This window comes from Choloepus didactylus, chromosome 5 (assembly GCF_015220235.1).
Source record: "Choloepus didactylus isolate mChoDid1 chromosome 5, mChoDid1.pri, whole genome shotgun sequence".
NCBI lineage: Eukaryota > Metazoa > Chordata > Mammalia > Pilosa > Megalonychidae > Choloepus > Choloepus didactylus.
The window spans coordinates 36,559,728-36,580,451 of record NC_051311.1 but is presented as its reverse complement, the minus strand read 5'-3'; the positions used below and the strand labels follow the sequence as shown (position 1 = coordinate 36,580,451).

At 36.7% G+C, this 20,724-nt stretch overlaps 1 protein-coding gene across 3 annotated transcripts in view; it reads right to left on the bottom strand.

Annotated features, from left to right (window-relative positions):
• Positions 1–20,724, bottom strand: part of KMT2C (lysine methyltransferase 2C) — a 393,502-nt gene that overhangs the window by 162,912 nt on the left and 209,866 nt on the right. For all 3 annotated transcript variants that reach the window (XM_037835765.1, XM_037835764.1, XM_037835766.1), the window contains exons 4-6: positions 16,239–16,439; positions 10,131–10,279; positions 8,995–9,104 (exon numbers count right to left, since the gene is read on the bottom strand). In XM_037835765.1, coding sequence (XP_037691693.1) covers positions 8,995–9,104; positions 10,131–10,279; positions 16,239–16,439 — 460 coding nt within the window. The remainder of the gene's footprint in view (positions 1–8,994; positions 9,105–10,130; positions 10,280–16,238; positions 16,440–20,724) is intronic.

Here is a 20,724-nt window from a genome sequence, read left to right as displayed (position 1 = left end):
TGAACAAGTAATCAAAAAACTCCCAACAAAGAAAAGCCTAGCACCAGATGGTTCACAGAGGAAACTTACCAAGCATTACAAGACGACAACTCCAATTCTGCTCAAACTTCCAAACACTTGAAGAGGAAGGAACACTCCCTAACTCAATCTGCAAAGCCAACATCACATTCACACCAAAGCCAGTAAAGATACCACAAGAAAACTACAGACTAATCTCTCTAATGAATGCAGACACAAATATACTCAACAAAACACTAGGCAACCGAATCCAATAGCATATTAAAAAAAAATTAAACACCATGATCGAGGGGAATTTATCCCTGGTGTGCAAGGTTGGTTCAATACGACAAAATCTATTAATGTACTATACCATACTAACAGAATGAAGGAAAAATGACATGAACATCTCAATTCACACAGAGAAGGTATTTGACAAAATACAGCACCCCTCCTTCATAAAAATACTTAGAACAGGAATAGAAGGAAACTTCCACAATGGGATAAAGTGCAGCTATGAAAAGCCCACAGGTAACATCCTACTTAATGGTGAAAGACTGAAATATTTCCCTCTAAGATAAGGAACAAGATGAGGATTCCCACTGTCACCACTATTATTCAACAATGTTTTGGAAGTTCTTGCCAGAGCTGTTAGGCAAGAAAAAGAAATAAAAGGAGAGGCAGGGCAAGATGGCGGACTGGTGAGCTGTATGTTTTAGTTACTCCTCCAGGAAAGTAGGTAGAAAGCCAGGAACTGCGTGGACTGGACACCACAGAGCAATCTGACTTTGGGCATACTTCATACAACACTCATGAAAACGTGGAACTGCTGAGATCAGCGAAATCTGTAAGTTTTTGCGGCCAGGGGACCCGCGCCCCTCCCTGCCAGGCTCAGTCCCGGGGGAGGAGGGGCTGTCACCTCCGGGAAGGAGAAGGGAGAACTGCAGTGGCAGCCCTTATCGGAAACTCATTCTACTGATCCAAACTCCAACCATAGATAGACTGAGAACAGACACCAGAGAATCTGAGAGCAGCCAGCCCAGCAGAGAGGAGACAGGCATAGAAAAAAAAACAACACGAAAAACTCCAAAATAAAAGCGGAGGATTTTTGGAGTTCTGGTGAACATAGAAAGGGGAATGGCAGAGCTCAGTCCCTGAGGCGCATATACAAATCCCAAAGAAAAGCTGATCTCTCTGCCCTGTGGACCTTTCCTTAATGGCCCTGGTTGCTTTGTCTTTTAGCATTTCAATAACCCATTATATCTCTGAGGAGGGCCCTTTTTTTTTTTAATCCTTTTTTCTTTTTCTAAAACAATTACTCTAAGAAGCCAAATACAGAAAGCTTCAAAGACTTGCACTTTGGACAGGTCAAGTCAGAGCAGAACTAAGAGAGCTCTGAGACAAAAGGCAATAATCCAGTGGCTGAGAAAATTCACTAAACACCACGACTTCCCAAGAAAAGGGGGGTGTCCGCTCACAGCCATCATCCTGGTCAACAGGAAACACTCCTGCCCATCGCCAGCCCCACAGCCCAGAGCTGCCCCAGACAACCCAGTGTGACAGAAGTCCTTCAGATAACAGGCACACACCACTAAACTGGGCGTGGACATTAGCCTTCCCTGCAACCTCAGCTGATTGTCCCAGAGTTGGGAAGGTGGAGCAGTGTGAATTAACAAAGCCCCATTCAGCCATCATTTCAGCAGACTGGGAGCCTCCCTACACAGCCCAGCAGCCCAGAACTGCCCTGGGGGGACGGGACTCATCGGTGACATAGCACAGTCATCCCTCAACAGAGGACCCGGGGTGCACAGCCTGGAAGAGGGGCCGACTTGCAAGTCTCAGGAGCCATACGCCAATACCAAGGACTTGTGGGTCAGTGGCAGAGACAAACTGTGGCAGGACTGAACTGAAGGATTAGACTATTGCAGCAGCTTTAAAACTCTAGGATTACCAGGGAGATTTGATTGTTAGGGCCACCCCCCCTCCCTGACTGCCCAGAAACACGCCCCATATACAGGGCAGGCAACACCAACTACACACGCAAGCTTGGTACACCAATTGGGCCCCACAAGACTCACTCCCCCACTCACCAAAAAGGCTAAGCAGGGGAGAACTGGTTGTGGAGAACAGGTGGCTCGTGGACGCCACCTGCTGCTTAGTTAGACAAAGTTTACTCCACGAAGCTGTAGATCTGATAAATGAGAGATAAGGACTTCAATTGGTCTACAAATCCTAAAAGAACCCTATCAAGTTCAGCAAATGCCACGAGGCCAAAAACAACAGAAAATTATAAAGCATATGAAAAAACCAGACGATATGGATAACCCAAGCCCAAGCACCCAAATCAAAAGATCAGAAGAGACACAGCACCTAGAGCAGCTACTCAAAGAACTAAAGATGAACAATGTGACCATAGTAGGGGATACAAAGGAAATCAAGAAGACCCTAGAACAGCATAAAGAAGACATTACAAGACTAAATAAAAAAATGGATGATTTTATGGAAATTAAAGAAACTGTTGACCAAATTAAAAAGATTCTGGACACTCATATTACAAGACTAGAGGAAGTTCAACAACGAATCAGTGACCTGGAAGATGACAGAATGGAAAATGAAAGCATAAAAGAAAGAATGGGGAAAAAAATTGAAAAAATCGAAATGGACCTCAGGGATATGATAGATGTTATGAAACGTCCGAATATAAGACTCATTGGTGTCCCAGAAGGGGAAGAAGAGGGTAAAGGTCTAGGAAGAATATTCAAAGAAATTGTTGGGGAAAACTTCCCAAATCTTCTAAACAACATAAATACACAAATCATAAATGTTCAGCGAACTACAAATACAATGAATCCAAATAAACCCACTCCGAGACATATACTGATCACACTATCAAACACAGAAGAGAAGGAGCATGTTCTGAAAGCAGCAAGAGAAAAGCAATTCACCACATACAAAGGAAACAGCATAAGACTAAGTAGTGACTACTCAGCAGCCACCATGGAGGCGAGAAGGCAGTGGCACGATATATTTAAAATTCTGAGTGAGAAAAATTTCCAGCCAAGAATACTTTATCCAGCAAAGCTCTCCTTCAAATTTGAGGGAGAGCTTAAATTTTTCAGACAAAGAAATGCTGAGAGAATTTGCTAACAAGAGACCTGCCCAACTGGAGATATTCAAGGGAGCCCTACAGACAGAGAAACAAAGAAAGGACAGAGAGACTTGGAGAAAGGTTCAGTACTAAAGAGATTCGGCATGGGTACAATACAGGATATTAATAGACAGAGGGGAAAAATATGACAAACATAAACCAAAGGATAAGATGGCTGATTCAAGAAATGCCTTCACGGTTATAACGTTGAATGTAAATGGATTAAACTCCCCAATTAAAAGATATAGATTCGCAGAATGGAACAAAAAAAAATGAACCATCAAAATGTTGCATACAAGAGACTCATCTTAGACACAGGGACACAAAGAAACTGAAAGTGAAAGGATGGAAAAAAATGTTTCATGCAAGCTACAGCCAAAAGAAAGCAGGGGCAGCAATATTAATCTCAGATAAAATAGACTTCAAATGCAGGGATGTTTTGAGAGACAAAGAAGGCCACTACATACTAATAAAAGGGGCAATTCAACAAGAAGAAATAACAATCGTAAATGTCTATGCACCCAATCAAGGTGCCACAAAATACATGAGAGAAACACTGGCAAAACTAAAGGAAGCAATTCATGTTTCCACAATAATTGTGGGAGACTTCAACACATCACTCTCTCCTATAGATAGATCAACCAGACAGAAGACCAATAAGGAAACTGAAAACCTAAACAATCTGATAAATGAATTAGATTTAACAGACATATACAGGACATTACATCCCAAATCACCAGGATACACATACTTTTCTAGTGCTCACGGAACTTTCTCCAGAATAGATCATATGTTGGGACATAAAACAAGCCTCAATAAATTTAAAAAGATTGAAATTATTCAAAGCACATTCTCTGACCACAATGGAATACAATTAGAAGTCAATAACCATCAGAGACTTAGGAAATTCACAAATACCTGGAGGTTAAACAACACACTCCTAAACAATCAGTGGGTTAAAGAAGAAATAGCAAGAGAAATTGCTAAATATATAGAGACGAATGAAAATGAGAACACAACATACCAAAACCTATGGGATGGAGCAAAAGCAGTGCTAAGGGGGAAATTTATAGCACTAAATGCATATATTAAAAAGGAAGAAAGAGCCAAAATCAAAGAACTAATTGATCAGCTGAAGAAGCTAGAAAATGAACACCAAACCAATCCTAAACCAAGTAGAAGAAAAGAAATAACAAGGATTAAAGCAGAAATAAATAATATAGAGAACAAAAAAACAAGAGAGGATGAATATCACCAAAAGTTGTTTCTTTGAGAAGATCAACAAGATTGACAAGCCCCTAGCTAGACTGACAAAATCAAAAAGAGAGAAGACCCATATAAACAAAATAATGAATGAAAAAGGTGACATAACTGCAGATCCTGAAGAAATTAAAAAAATTATAAGAGGATATTATGAACAACTGTATGGCAACAAACTGGATAGTGTAGAAGAAAACGACAATTTCCTGGAAACATATGAACAACCTAGACTGACCAGAGAAGAAATAGAAGACCTCAACCAACCCATCACAAGCAAAGAGATCCAATCAGTCATCAAAAATCTTCCCACAAATAAATGCCCAGGGCCAGATGGCTTCACAGGGGAATTCTACCAAACTTTCCAGAAAGAACTGACACCAATCTTACTCAAACTCTTTCAAAACATTGAAGAAAATGGAACACTACCTAACTCATTTTATGAAGCTAACATCAATCTAATACCAAAACCAGGCAAAGATGCTACAAAAAAGGAAAACTACCGGCCAATCTCCCTAATGAATATAGATGCAAAAATCCTCAACAAAATACTTGCAAATCGAATCCAAAGACACATTAAAAAAATCATACACCATGACCAAGTGGGGTTCATTCCAGGCATGCAAGGATGGTTCAACATAAGAAAATCAATCAATGTATTACAACACATTAACAAGTCAAAAGGGAAAAATCAATTGATCATCTCAATAGATGCTGAAAAAGCATTTGACAAAATCCAACATCCCTTTTTGATCAAAACACTTCAAAAGGTAGGAATTGAAGGAAACTTCCTCAACATGATAAAGAGCATATAGGAAAAACCCACAGCCAGCATAGTACTGAACGGTGAGAGACTGAAAGCCTTCCCTCTAAGATCAGGAACAAGACAAGGATGCCCGCTGTCACCACTGTTATTCAACATTGTGCTGGAAGTGCCAGGGCGATCCGGCAAGACAAAGAAATAAAAGGCATCCAAATTGGAAAAGAAGAAGTAAAACTGTCATTGTTTGCAGATGATATGATCTTATATCTAGAAAACCCTCAGAAATCGACGATACAGCTACTAGAGCTAATAAACAAATTTAGCAAAGTAGCGGGATACAAGATTAATGCACGTAAGTCAGTAATGTTTCTATATGCTAGAAATGAACAAACTGAAGAGACACTCAAGAAAAAGATACCATTTTCAATAGCAACTGAAAAAATCAAGTACCTAGGAATAAACTTAACCAAAGATGTAAAAAACCTATACAAAGTAAACTACATAACTCTACTAAAAGAAATAGAAGGGGACCTTAAAAGATGGAAAAATATTCCATGTTCATGGATAGGAAGGCTAAATGTCATTAAGATGTCAATTCTACCCAAACTCATCTACAGATTCAATGCAATCCCAATCAAAATTCCAACAACCTACTTTGCAGACTTGGAAAAGCTAGTTATCAAATTTATTTGGAAAGGGAAGATGCCTCAAATTGCTAAAGACACTCTAAAAAAGAAAAACGAAGTGGGAGGACTTACACTCCCTGACTTTGAAGCTTATTATAAAGCCACAGTTGCCAAAACACCATGGTACTGGCACAAAGATAGACATATAGATCAATGGAATCGAATTGAGAATTCAGAGATAGACCTTCAGATCTATGGCCGACTGATCTTTGATAAGGCCCCCAAAGTCACCGAACTGAGCCATAATGGTCTTTTCAACAAATGGGGCTGGGAGAGTTGGATATCCATATCCAAAAGAATGAAGGAGGACCCGTACCTCACCCCCTACACAAAAATTAACTCAAAATGGACCAAAGATCTCAATATAAAAGAAAGTACCATAAAACTCCTAGAAGATAATGTAGGAAAACATCTTCAAGACCTTGTATTAGGCGGCCACTTCCTAGACTTTACACCCAAAGCACAAGCAACAAAAGAGAAAATAGATAAATGGGAACTCCTCAAGCTTAGAAGTTTCTGCACCTCAAAGGAATTTCTCAAAAAAGGTAAAGAGGCAGCCAACTCAATGGGAAAAAATTTTTGGAAACCATGTATCTGACAAAAGACTGATATCTTGCATATATAAAGAAATCCTACAACTCAATGACAATAGTACAGTCGGCCCAATTATAAAATGGGCAAAAGATACGAAAAGACAGTTCTCTGAAGAGGAAATACAAATAGCCAAAAAACACATGAAAAAACGTTCAGCTTCACTAGCTATTAGAGAGATGCAAATTAAGACCACAATGAGATACCATCTAACACCGGTTAGAATAATAATTAAAGTGAAAAAGAGCCATTGAAGTAAAAAAGAACACTGGGTACCTTTGTCTGTTTGTTTCCTTCCCCTATTTTTCTACTCATCCATCCATAAACTAGACAAAGTGGAGTTTGGTCCTTATGGCTTTCCCAAGCCCATTGTCACCCCTCATAAGCTACATTTTTACACAATTGTCTTCGAGATTCATGGGTTCTGGGTTGTAGTTTGATAGTTTCAGGTATCCACCACCAGCTACCCCAATTCCTTAGAACCTAAAAAGGGTTGTCTAAAGTGTGCGTAAGAGTGCCCACCAGAGTGACCTCTTGGCTCCTTCTGGAATCTCTCTGCCACTGAAGCTTATTTCATTTCCTTTCACATCCCCCTTTTGGTCAAGAAGATGTTCTCCGTCCCAAGATGCCAGGTCTACATTCCTCTGTTTCACTTTAATTATTACTCTTGTTATTTTTGTGTGTGTGGTAATGAAGGTGTCAGGGATTGATTTGGGTGATGAATGCACAACTATGTAATGGTACTGTGAACAACAGAATGTACAATTTGTTTTGTATGACTGCATGGTATGTGAATATAGCTCAATAAAATGAATATTAAAAAAAAAGATGTGCACAAACAAAAAGTAGAGAGACTACCACAAGACCTCTGTCTTGTTCTCTTAGAAATTTTATACTTCTCTCTTATAAATTCAATCTCTTTCTCTCTTTTAAAAATTATCTTCAATTTAAAAAATTAAAATGTGATTGAAAGGCCCAATTTCAACTATAGTTTTTTTTAAATACATGGTTTTAATAGCTGCCATAGGTTACAAAAAGTCCTAACAAAAATTTGGAGATCTAAATAGAAGTACTGCATCATTGGCTGTCCTTACAAGATCATAACCACAACCATTTTTCAATCTCAATCAAAATTATCAAAACTTGCCTACTAAATTTTCACCTTCCCTAATCAGAAACTAATTTTTATATCTTTAAAAAATTGGTTCAAAATACACCAAAATTCTTTATAGAGTATTTCAAACAGATCAAGAAATTCTATGTCCAAGAATTTTTGGTGACAGATTTGAGAGTTTTGGGCACACTTTCAGTTATTCTGGCAACAAAATAGCAATAAAAATAGTTCCAAACCATGTTTTCAAAATACTTGACCCCCAGCACATGTTTCTCTTGTAGGTGACATAAGGACCTATGGGTTTTTGCCCTCAATGAGATGGGAAAAATCACCGGAGAGTATTTAAGTAGAGGAGTGATGTGAATTGACTTACACTATCCATCTGTTTATTCATATTTATTTATTTATAATCTCTGTAGGCTCATGGATATTCTACAGATTAAAATCCAATACGAACACTTGTTGCTGTTGCTCAAATTAATCTAGCTTTGGCTCAGCTCTTCAGGTTAACTCCTGTGTTTCAACAAACCCCTACCTTTTTTAAATACTTCTTTACTTTCTAACACCCCAAGATGATTCAGGATCATCTTATATTTCATCAAGTTTCTAAGTTGCAGCCTGCCCTACAGAACTGGACTTGCCAACACCCACGGTAGCATGAGCCAATTCCTATAATAAATCTCGAAATATTTACATACATATACATAATACATATACATATACATATAAATATACACACATCCTGTCAGTTCTGTTTCTTTGGAGAACCCTGAACAATACAGCTAGCAAAGCAATTTCACACCGTCAGTTTTGTTGCCTTTACAAATGTGAGATAATTGGTGCATTAATTTCCGTGCTCACTTCAAAATTACATGAAAATCACAGCAAAAGCTTTAAAATATGGCAGATTATGTGTGATATTTCTTTGGGAAAATAACAAAAAGATGAAACTGAACTACCAATTTGATTGAAAATAAACATTTTAATCAGTTTTTAAAATATCAAACGGAATAATTCCACATTGTGAACTGAATGCCTGACAAATCATCTCTCTTATTTTAAATCTTCATCAAATCATTTTGTCTTAAAGAATAAATGGATGGATGTGTAAGTATAATTAGCAATTCTCATTTCTAAAAATTTTAATTTCTGGTTTAAGTGTAAAATATTTATTTCAAAATTTTAAGTTTATTGCAAAACTTACACTATATTCTATTGGTTGGTCAAACTACTCTGATATAAATTAATATTCCTATTCTGAAGGTTCTGACATAACAGTATACATCAGTTAATAAATAATTTTAAATTAATTTTACTTTATTTTAATTTAATTTATATTTACATATAATCATTAAATAAATTCTTCCAAGTGAAACTTTATGTCAACTAGAGTAAAAGTTATAGAAGTATAATTTAAACATTTGTTTCTTCTACTTACTTCTGTGCTCCCTGAGACAACAGCTTTGTCCACGTTCACTAACAACGGTTCCTCAATCTGGCATACTCCCAGTGACCACTCCACACAACGGTGATGAGCCCAACAAGTGCCTAAAATGATAAAAGTGAAAGAAGTAAATGAATGCACAATAAGAAATAGTAAAGCTAAAAAGTAAAGCCATAAAACCCCCCAAATCAATTCTAGTATGTAAATGTACAAGAGCATCCTATACTTGTGATACCATTAAAGCAGCAGCTCTCAAAATGTGACCTGGTCCCAGGACTGACAGCATCAGTATCTTCTGGGAACTCGTGAGAAATTCCAGATCTGAGGTCCAAATGAAGTACTACTGAATCAAAACTCTTGCAGTGGGACCCAAAAATGTGTGTTTTAACAAAGCCCTCCAGACGATTCTAATGCGCAAAAAAATTGCCAATCACTGTATTAGAGAATGAAGCATTATGGAAGGACAAAATTTACAGATAACTGAACCTCATTTCTTCAACAAGCAAAATTGATTTTTAATTAATTAACAATTAACTTTGTTGATGACAAAGGGAACTTCTGACAAATACTACACATACACCTCTACTCCCCAGCATTCCACAGCAAGAGGATACATCAGTCATTAAATTCTCTACCATACAGCACTTGAACCACTATCAACTAATCTGCAGTTCAACTGTGGAACAAAATTTACTTAAAACCCCTATAGTACCGTACCGTGAGCATGAGTTACGATATTGCTATTAACAGGATACCTAGGCTCTAAAGTCCATGATTCTTCACCCCTACATTAAACAGACCCAGACTGCCATGTTCCCCAAGTTCTCACATTGCCCTTTAAAATTTTCTCTTTCCTCAACTGTCAGATCTGCACATTACTACTGTCTACACAAGAATAAAATGTAAATATTTATAAAAGCATCCAGCCCAGTGTTGGTACTGTACAGATACTAAATAAATAAGACAAACATAATTAAACTCTTTTACTGAACCAGGCATTTCTAACACTTTTTATAATGTGATCAAAATTGTTTCTAGACAAACACATTTACTACTAAGTTGATGATTCACTAAAATTATAAAATGCTTAGAGAATCAAGAGGTAATTATTATTAAACAACTCCACATACCTGTAGGATCAAATAAGGTTTGAATATCAATGCCATCTGGGAGGCCAACGAGACCAAGTTCATCCCATAATTTGCCAGCCTGATCATCTAAAGCAGTTTGGGTGCTTACACTTACACATGATACTATATTGTGCTGAGGAGATACTTCTCTGAAAATTAAATAAAATTATATTAAATTAAATTAAGTAATAAAATTAAAATTAAAATAGGTGTAAAAATAAGTAGAAATTTGGTTTATTAAAAAGTTAAACAATATATTACATCAATTTTTTTAGTCATAAACAGACAAAACTTTTAGAATTCATTGGTTTTTATATATAGTGTAATATAAAACTGAGCTGCTATACTATAAAAGCAGCAACTAGAAAAAAAAAGTCGCCAAACCCAAAAGGAAACGTTGAAAATTACAGTTGCATTTCCAACCAAGAATTCTTTACCCAGCAAAGCTCTCCTTCAAATTTGAGGGAGAGCTTAAATTTTTCACAGACAAACAAATGCTGAGAGAATTTGCTAACAAGAGACCTGCCCTACTGGAGATACTAAAGGAAGCCCTACAGACAGAGAAACAAAGAAAGGACAGAGAGACTTGGAGAAAGGTAAAGTACTAAAAAGATTCGGTATGGGTACAATAAAGTATATTAATAGAGAGAGGGGAAAAATATATATGACAAACATAAACCAAAGGATAAGATGCCTGATTCAAGAAATGCCTTCACGGTTATAACGTTGAATGTAAATGGATTAAACTCCCCAATTAAAAGATATAGATTGGCAGAATGGATCAAAAAAAATGAACCATCAATATGTTGCATACAAGAGACTCCTCTTAGACGCAGAGACATAAAGAAATTGAAAGTGGAAGGATGGAAAAAAATATTTCATGCAAGCTACAGCCAAAAGAAAGCAGGTGTAGCAATATTAATCTCAGATAAAATAGACTTTAAATGCAGGGATGTTTTGAGAGACAAAGAAGGCCACTACATACTAATAAAAGGGACAATTCAACAAGAAAAAATAACAATCATAAATGTTTATGCACCCAATCAAGGTGCCACAAAATACATGAGAGAAACACTGGCAAAACTAAAGGAAGCAATTGATGTTTCCACAATAATTGTGAGAGACTTCAACACATCACTCTCTCCTATAGATAGATCAACCAGACAGAAAACCAGTAAGGAAACTGAAAACCTAAACAATCTGATAAATGAATTAGATTTAACAGACATATACAGAACATTACATCCCAAATCACCAGGATATACATACTTCTCTAGTGCTCACGGAACTTTCTTCAGAATAGATCATATGTTGGGACATAAAACAAGCCTCAATAAATTTAAAAAGATTGAAATTATTCAAAGCACATTCTCTGACCACAATGGAATACAATTAGAAGTCAATAACCATCAGAGACTTAGAAAATTCACAAATACCTGGAGGTTAAACAACACACTCCTAAACAATCAGTGGCTTAACGAAGAAATAGCAAGAGAAATTGCTAAATATATAGAGACAAATGAAAATGAGAACACAACATACCAAAACCTATGGGATGCAGCAAAAGCAGTGCTAAGGGGGAAATTTATAGCACTAAACGCATATATTAAAAAGGAAGAAAGAGCCAAAATCAAAGAACTAATGGATCAACTGCAGAAGCTAGAAAATGAACAGCAAACCAATCCTAAACCAAGTAGAAGAAAAGAAATAACAAGGATTAAAGCAGAAATAAATGACATAGAGAACAAAAAAACAACAGAGAGGATAATTATCACCAAAAGTTGGTTCTTTGAGAAGATCAACAAGATTGACAAGCCCCTAGCTAGACTGACAAAATCAAAAAGAGAGAAGACCCATATAAACAAAATAATGAATGAAAAAGGTGACATAACTGCAGATCCTGAAGAAATTAAAAAAATTATAAGAGGATACTATGAACAACTGTATGGCAACAAACTGGATAATGTAGAAGAAATGGACAATTTCCTGGAAACATATGAACAACCTAGACTGACCAGAGAAGAAATAGAAGACCTCAATCAACCCATCACAAGCAGAGAGATTCAATCAGTTATCAAAAATCTTCCCACAAATAAATGCCCAGGGCCAGATGGCTTCACAGGGGAATTCTACCAAACTTTCCAGAAAGAACTGACACCAATCTTACTCAAACTCTTTCAAAACATTGAAGAAAATGGAACACTACCTAACTCATTTTATGAAGCTAACATCAATCTAATACCAAAACCAGGCAAAGATGCTACAAAAAAGGAAAACTACCGGCCAATCTCCCTAATGAATATAGATGCAAAAATCCTCAACAAAATACTTGCAAATCGAATCCAAAGACACATTAAAAAAATCATACACCATGACCAAGTGGGGTTCATTCCAAGCATGCAAGGATGGTTCAACATAAGAAAAACAATCAATGTATTACAACACATTAAAAACTCGAAAGGGAAAAATCAAATGATCATCTGAATAGATGTTGAAAAAGCATTTGACAAAATCCAACATCTGTTTTTGATAAAAACACTTCAAAAGGTAGGAATTGAAGGAAACTTCCTCAATATGATAAAGAGCATATATGAAAAACCCACAGCCAGCATAGTACTCAATGGTGAGAGACTGAAAGCCTTCCCTCTAAGATCAGGAACAAGACAAGGATGCCCGCTGTCACCACTGTTATTCAACATTGTGCTGGAAGTGCTAGCCAGGGCGATCCGGCAAGACAAAGAAATAAAAGGCATCCAAATTGGAAAAGAAGAAGTAAAACTGTCATTGTTTGCAGATGGTATGATCTTATATCTAGAAAACCCTGAGAAATCGACGATACAGCTACTAGAGCTAATAAACAAATTTAGCAAAGTAGCGGGATACAAGATTAATGCACATAAGTCAGTAATGTTTCTATATGCTAGAAATGAACAAACTGAAGAGACACTCAAGAAAAAGATACCATTTTCAATAGCAACTAAAAAAACCAAGTACCTAGGAATCAACTTAACCAAAGATGTAAAAGACCTATACAAAGAAAACTACATAACTCTACTAAAAGAAATAGAAGGGGACCTTAAAAGATGGAAAAATATTCCATTTTCATGGATAGGAAGGCTAAATGTCATTAAGATGTCAATTCTACCCAAACACATCTACAGATTCAATGCAATCCCAATCAAAATTCCAACAACCTACTTTGCAGACTTGGAAAAGCTAGTTATCAAATTTATTTGGAAAGGGAAGATGCCTCGAATTGCTAAAGACACTCTAAAAAAGAAAAACGAAGTGGGAGGACTTATACTCCCTGACTTTGAAGCTTATTATAAAGCCACAGTTGTCAAAACAGCATGGTACTGGCACAGAAAATTACAGTTGCAGATTTATTTTGCCATTCTCCAATATAATTTTTTTTTAAACTGATACTCTCATATTCTAGTCAGGAACCAGATTTTATCACATAAAATAAATATTACTTCCGGCCTTACTTAAATGCTTGCAAAATATAACATGACCAGATCGGCAATTTTTAATTTGCTTTACCTTAATTGAAGACTACCACAAAAGAGCTGGCAGTTAATTTTATGTAAAGAAAGGTTACTTCCCAGGGGAAATGAAAACCCACTACAAAATGTGAAGAAGGAGGCAGTGGGATTGGAACATGGCAGCTGTAGTTTTCTTACAGTCCCTCAACAAATTTCGAAAGTTAGTCCGTGCCATGACGTTGCAAGTACTCTCAATCAAGAATTTACCTCACAAATCAGGAATAAAAAGCAAAAACCAAACAGCTAGTAACAGCATGGGAAATAAGGAAGAGAGTATAAGAGCAAAAACAACAGCATAAAAATGGGTGTTGAATAAGGTACACAACATTTGGGAGATTTCAGCACGAAGGCCCTGAAACTTGAGGTATTATTTGAGATCATTAAGCAAACAAAGACTCATCATTGTGTTTAACATTAAATTAGGGAAATCAGGTGACTGTATTAAAACTTTAATCTTCTCCTGATATCATAGTATTTAACCTGATCATTATTCTGGATTAAATCACTATTGAATGTAGATCATAACTCACTGCACTTCTGTATGCTGGATATTTATCATGATTCCTATTAAGAGAAAATCAGCACAATGACCAGGGTACTAAACTTTTTTATACCTGGAATCATTGAAAGAAAAAAAGTATTAACATATTTCAATAAGTACATTTAAATATCAAATCATATAAAATTAACCAGTAATTTTTTGTTTGGCATTAGAAATGCATAAAGATTCACTTTTTTTAAAAGGCTTAGCATGCTACACTATCTTTTAATTCTCGTTTTTACAAAAGCCCACAGTAAAATGAGAACAAATTTTTTCCTATAAATATAATATCAATTCCTACAAATAAATTCTTCATTACTAATCATTGCTATTTTATGAGGAGGGGGAAAAAGACTAATGGTTCAACCATAAAGTCTAATGTATTGTTTTAATGTATTTTCCTTGCACCAGGATATGATAGAGTGGGGGTCAGTGTGTGGGTTGGGAGTATAAAAATCAATGGAATGACTAACCAGTCTTTTACCAACCAGTTCCTAACTAGTAGCTTGATCAATTTTAACCTTCAGGTTTTAAGACTGGTTTCTATGTATACACCATACAATTAAGATGTCAATGTCATCTTAGGAAACAGGAAATTCATCTTAGGAAACAGCATCAATAGAAATCACTTGAAATACACACTCCCCAAATTTTAAGTTATAAAATAAAAGGGAAAGAGTAAAAAACTCTTGATGACATATTCTTATGTTTAGCGCAACAGACGGAAAAACTATTGTAAAAACATCCTTACCAAATTAAAAAAACAATTAACTGTTTGCATATATTTTGTAAATAGTTAAAATAATTACCAACCTAAATTAATTGTCTACCCATAAATGATGCATGGAATTTTATAAATGTGCTTTATTACTAAGGGCCAATAACTAGCCTGCTATCATTACTTAATAACTTAGTAAACAGTAAGGTTATAAAAAGACTTTCACCGAACCAAGGATATCAACTTAGTCTATAAAATAAAAAGTAAATGAAGTATTTCCCAGAACAGGTTTTTATATAATTCTCATTAATCAAGGCAGAATGTCAGGATATAAGATAAAACCTGGTCCAGTCCATTAAATTTTCTAATTGCTGAAAGATATTATAAATTGGCTATACTTTTGATACTTTTATTAAGTGTGAACAGTCACTTGATAACAAAAGTGTCAAGCATGTACATGATCTAGTTATGGCCTTCAAAACATCAAAACATCAAGACTCTCCAAATACAGTACATCTAAAACCTTCTTAAAATGTTCCACCTTAATTTCTTCCAAAAGATTCCCTTTCTTGTTACTGTTTCATTTCCTATTTCAGGATTTCAAGGCATTGGCAGTAGTCCAAAACAAGGAGCCAACCAAATGAATACAACACAACAATACTTTACAATATATGAATTTGGACAGAAGCCAGATAACCACTTGGATGATTACATCATCACCCTCAAGGGACAGAACTAGTTAAGTCTCACAAGCTAAATTAATTTTTACACTTTCTCATCGACTCCAGAAATGTCTACTATTTAGCAAGAAGTACAAAGTCCATGTATTAAGATGACCTTTAAACAAAACTGTAAGGTATACTGAAAAAGAAGTTCCTATGAATATACATACATATATACTTATATGTATTATATAATTATACAAATATTTTAGGAAATTCTTCTATCATTAAAAAAAAGTATCCTCTTTAACTTCGTTAATCCATGTTACCTTCTTTCCATTAAGGGATAAATTTCATATCTCCTTCTCGGTGCATGTTATGTTCTTTAAATTTTTCTTCCAAAAGTTATACTTTTTGATTACACTGATTTTGATAATACACAATTAACAAACTTTTTTTAAAAAAAGGAAGAAATTTTGAGAAAAGGAATGTTTGTTGGGTTAATGCTGAGTCATAAAGCATCCTATGCATGTTAAAAACACGAGAAACTGTTAATGTCCCATTTATACATTAATCAACATTGCAATGAAAATTAACTATTCAGTCTTATTTCCTTAACAATTTAAATTCAAAATTGCTTACTTTCTCTGTCCTCTCTGTTTTCGTGGTGCTGAGTTTTCTATTTTCTCACAGGTTCCAATGCTGTTGTCATCAATGTCCTTTTGGTTAGAAGATTGGTTTTTCCATGGCAAGATAAACTCAGGTGTTACTCTGAATTGTTTTAACTCTCCTTGTCCTAGGGAACTTTTTTCACCACAATAACAAAAAGCGCAGAGCTGTTCACTGGTAAAAAATGAAAATTGAGGAAGACAGAAAAAGGGAAAAGTAACTTTATTCAACTACTCAAAGTGAGTATAAAAATAAGTATTATGTCTTTAGTGCAAGTTTAAGTTTCTCAATAAATTTTCTATAGTTTATCCAGTGATGATACTTTAAGTACAATGAAGTTTAATAATAACTACACATTTGCAATTCTACTTTTCCACAGTATAATTTTTTTTCAAAAGCAGTAAATACACCAAATCATAAAATACTAGTTTCTACCTTTTAAATGTATTAAAAAACATTAAAGAAAGTAAAGCGAGGAGGCGGGGCAAGATGGCAGACTGGTGAGCTGTAAGTTTTAGTTACTCCTCCAAGAAAGTAGGTAAAAAGCCAGGAACTGCGTGGACTGGACACCACAGAGCAATCTGTCTTTGGGCATACTTCATACAACACTCATGAAAACGTGGAACTGCTGAGATCAACGAAATCTGTAAGTTTTTGCGGCCAGGGTACCCGCGCCCCTCCCTGCCAGGCTCAGTCCCGGGGGAGGAGGGGCTGTCAGCTCCGGGAAGGAGAAGGGAGAACTGCAGTGGCTGCTCTTATCGGAAACTCATTCTACTGATTCAAACTCCAACCATAGATAGACTGAGACCAGACACCAGAGACTCTGAGAGCAGCCAGCCCAGCAGAGAGGAGACAGGCATAGAAAAAAAACAACACGAAAAACTCCAAAATAAAAGCAGAGGATTTTTGGAGTTCTGGTGAACACAGAAAGGTTCGGAAGGGCGGAGCTCAGGCCTTGAGGCGCATATGCAAATCCGGAAGCAAAGCTGATCTCTCCGCCCTGTGGACCTTTCCTTAATGGCCCTGGTTGCTTTGTCTATTAGCATTTCAATAACCCATTAGATCTCTGAGGAGGGCCGTTTTTTTTGTTTGTTTGTTTGTTTGTTTGTTTTTTTGTTTTTTTTAAATCCTTTTTTCTTTTTCTAAAACAATTACTCTAAGAAGCCCAATACAGAAAGCTTCAAAGAATTGCAATTTGGGCACGTCAAGTCAAGAGCAGAACTAAGAGAGCTCTGAGACAAAAGGCAATAATCCAGTGGCTGAGAAAATTCACTAAACAACACAACTTCCCAAGAAAAGGGGGGTGTCCGCTCACAGCCACCATCCTGGTGGACAGGAAACACTCCTGCCCATCGCCAGCCCCATAGCCCAGAGCTGCCCCAGACAACCCAGTGTGACGGAAGTGCTTCAAATAACAGGCACACACCACAAAACTGGGTGTGGACATTAGCCTTCCCTGCAACCTCAGCTAATAGTCCCAGAGCTGGGAAGGTGGAGCAGTGTGAATTAACAAAGCCCAATTCAGCCATCATTTGAGCAGACTGGGAGCCTCCCTACACAGCCCAGCAGCCCAGAACTGCCCTGGGGGGACGGCACTCACCTGTGACATAGCACAGTCATCCCTCAACAGAGGACCCGGGGTGCACAGCCTGGAAGAGGGGCCCACTTGCAAGTCTCAGGAGCCATACGCCAATACCAAGGACTTGTGGGTCAGTGGCAGAGACAAACTGTGGCAGGACTGAACTGAAGGATTAGACTATTGCAGCAGCTTTAAAACTCTAGGATCATCAGGGAGATTTGATTGTTAGGGCCACCCCCCCTCCCCGACTGCCCAGAAACACGCCCCACATACAGGGCAGGCAACACCAACTACACACGCAAGCTTGGTACACCAATTGGGCCCCACAAGACTCACTCCCCCACTCAACAAAAAGGCTAAGCAGGGGAGAACTGGCTTGTAGAGAACAGGTGGCTTGTGGACGCCACCTGCTGGTTAGTTAGAGAAAGTGTACTCCACGAAGCTGTAGATCTGATAAATTAGAGATAAGGACTTCAATAGGTCTACAAACCCTAAAAGAACCCTATCAAGTTCAGCAAATGCCACGAGGCCAAAAACAACAGAAAATTTTAAAGCATATGAAAAAACCAGACGATATGGATAACCCAAGCCCAAGCACCCAAATCAAAAGACCAGAAGAGACACAGCACCTAGAGCAGCTACTCAAAGAACTAAAGATGAACAATGAGACCATAGTACGGGATATGAAGGAAATCAAGAAGACCCTAGAAGAGCATAAAGAAGACATTGCAAGACTAAATAAAAAAATGGATGATCTTATGGAAATTAAAGAAACTGTTGACCAAATTAAAAAGATTCTGGACACTCATAGTACAAGACTAGAGGAAGTTGAACAACGAATCAGTGACCTGGAAGATGACAGAATGGAAAATGAAAGCATAAAAGAAAGAATGGGGAAAAAAATTGAAAAACTCGAAATGGACCTCAGGGATATGATAGATAATATGAAACGTCCAAATATAAGACTCATTGGTGTCCCAGAAGGGGAAGAAAAGGGTAAAGGTCTAGGAAGAGTATTCAAAGAAATTGTTGGGGAAAGCTTCCAAAATCTTCTAAACAACATAAATACACAAATCATAAATGCTCAGCGAACTCCAAATAGAATAAATCCAAAAAAACCCAGTCCGAGACATATACTGATCACACTGTCAAACATAGAAGAGAAGGAGCAAGTTCTGAAAGCAGCAAGAGAAAAGCAATTCACCACATACAAAGGAAACAGCATAAGACTAAGTAGTGACTACTCAGCAGCCACCATGGAGGCAAGAAGGCAGTGGCACGATATATTTAAAATTCTGAGTGAGAGGAATTTCCAGCCAAGAATACTTTATCCAGCAAAGCTCTCCTTCAAATTTGAGGGAGAGCTTAAATTTTTCACAGACAAACAAATGCTGAGAGAATTTGCTAACAAGAGACCTGCCCTACTGGAGATACTCAAGGGAGCCCTACAGACAGAGAAACAAAGACAGGACAGAGAGACTTGGAGAAAGGTTCAGTACTAAAGAGATTCGGTATGGGTACAATAAAGGATATTAATAGAGAGAGGGAAAAATATGGCAAACATAAACCAAAGGATAAGATGGCCGATTCAAGAAATGCCTTCACGGTTTTAACGTTGAATGTAAATGGATTAAACTCCCCAATTAAAAGATATAGATTCGCAGAATGGATCAAAAAAAATGAACCATCAATATGTTGCATACAAGAGACTCACCTTAGACACAGGGACACAAAGAAACTGAAAGTGAAAGGATGGAAAAAAATATTTCATGCAAGCTACAGCCAAAAGAAAGCAGGTGTAGCAATATTAATCTCAGATAAAATAGACTTCAAATGCAGGGATGTTTTGAGAGACAAAGAAGGCCACTACATACCAATAAAAGGGGCAATTCAGCAAGAAGAAATAACAATCGTAAATGTCTATGCACCCAATCAAGGTGCCACAAAATACATGAGAGAAACACTGGCAAAAATAAAGGAAGCAATTGATGTTTCCACAATAATTGTGGGAGACTTCAACACATCACTCTCTCCTATAGATAGATCAACCAGACAGAAGACCAATAAGGAAATTGAAAACCTAAACAATCTGATAAATGAATTAGATTTAACAGACATCTACAGGACATTACATCCCAAATCACCAGGATACACATACTTTTCTAGTGCTCACGGAACTTTCTCCAGAATAGATCATATGCTGGGACATAAAACAAGCCTCAATAAATTTAAAAAGATTGAAATTATTCAAAGCACATTCTCTGACCACAATGGAATACAATTAGAAGTCAATAACCATCAGAGACTTAGAAAATTCACAAATACCTGGAGGTTAAACAACACACTCCTAAACAATCAGTGGGTTAAAGAAGAAATAGCAAGAGAAATTGCTAAATATATAGAGACGAATGAAAATGAGAACACAACATACCAAAACCTATGGGATGCAGCAAAAGCAGTGCTAAGGGGGAAATTTATAGCACTAAACGCATATATTAAAAAGGAAGAAAGAGCCAAAATCAAAGAACTAATGGATCAACTGAAGAAGCTAGAAAATGAACAGCAAACCAATCCTAAACCAAGCAGAAGAAAAGAAATAACAAGGATTAAAGCAGAAATAAATGACATAGAGAACAAAAAAACAATAGAGAGGATAAATATCACCAAAAGTTGGTTCTTTGAGAAGATCAACAAGATTGACAAGCCCCTAGCTAGACTGACAAAATCAAAAAGAGAGAAGACCCATATAAACAAAATAATGAATGAAAAAGGTGACATAACTGCACATCCTGAAGAAATTAAAAAAATTATAAGAGGATATTATGAACAACTGTATGGCAACAAACTGGATAATGTAGAAGAAATGGACAATTTCCTGGA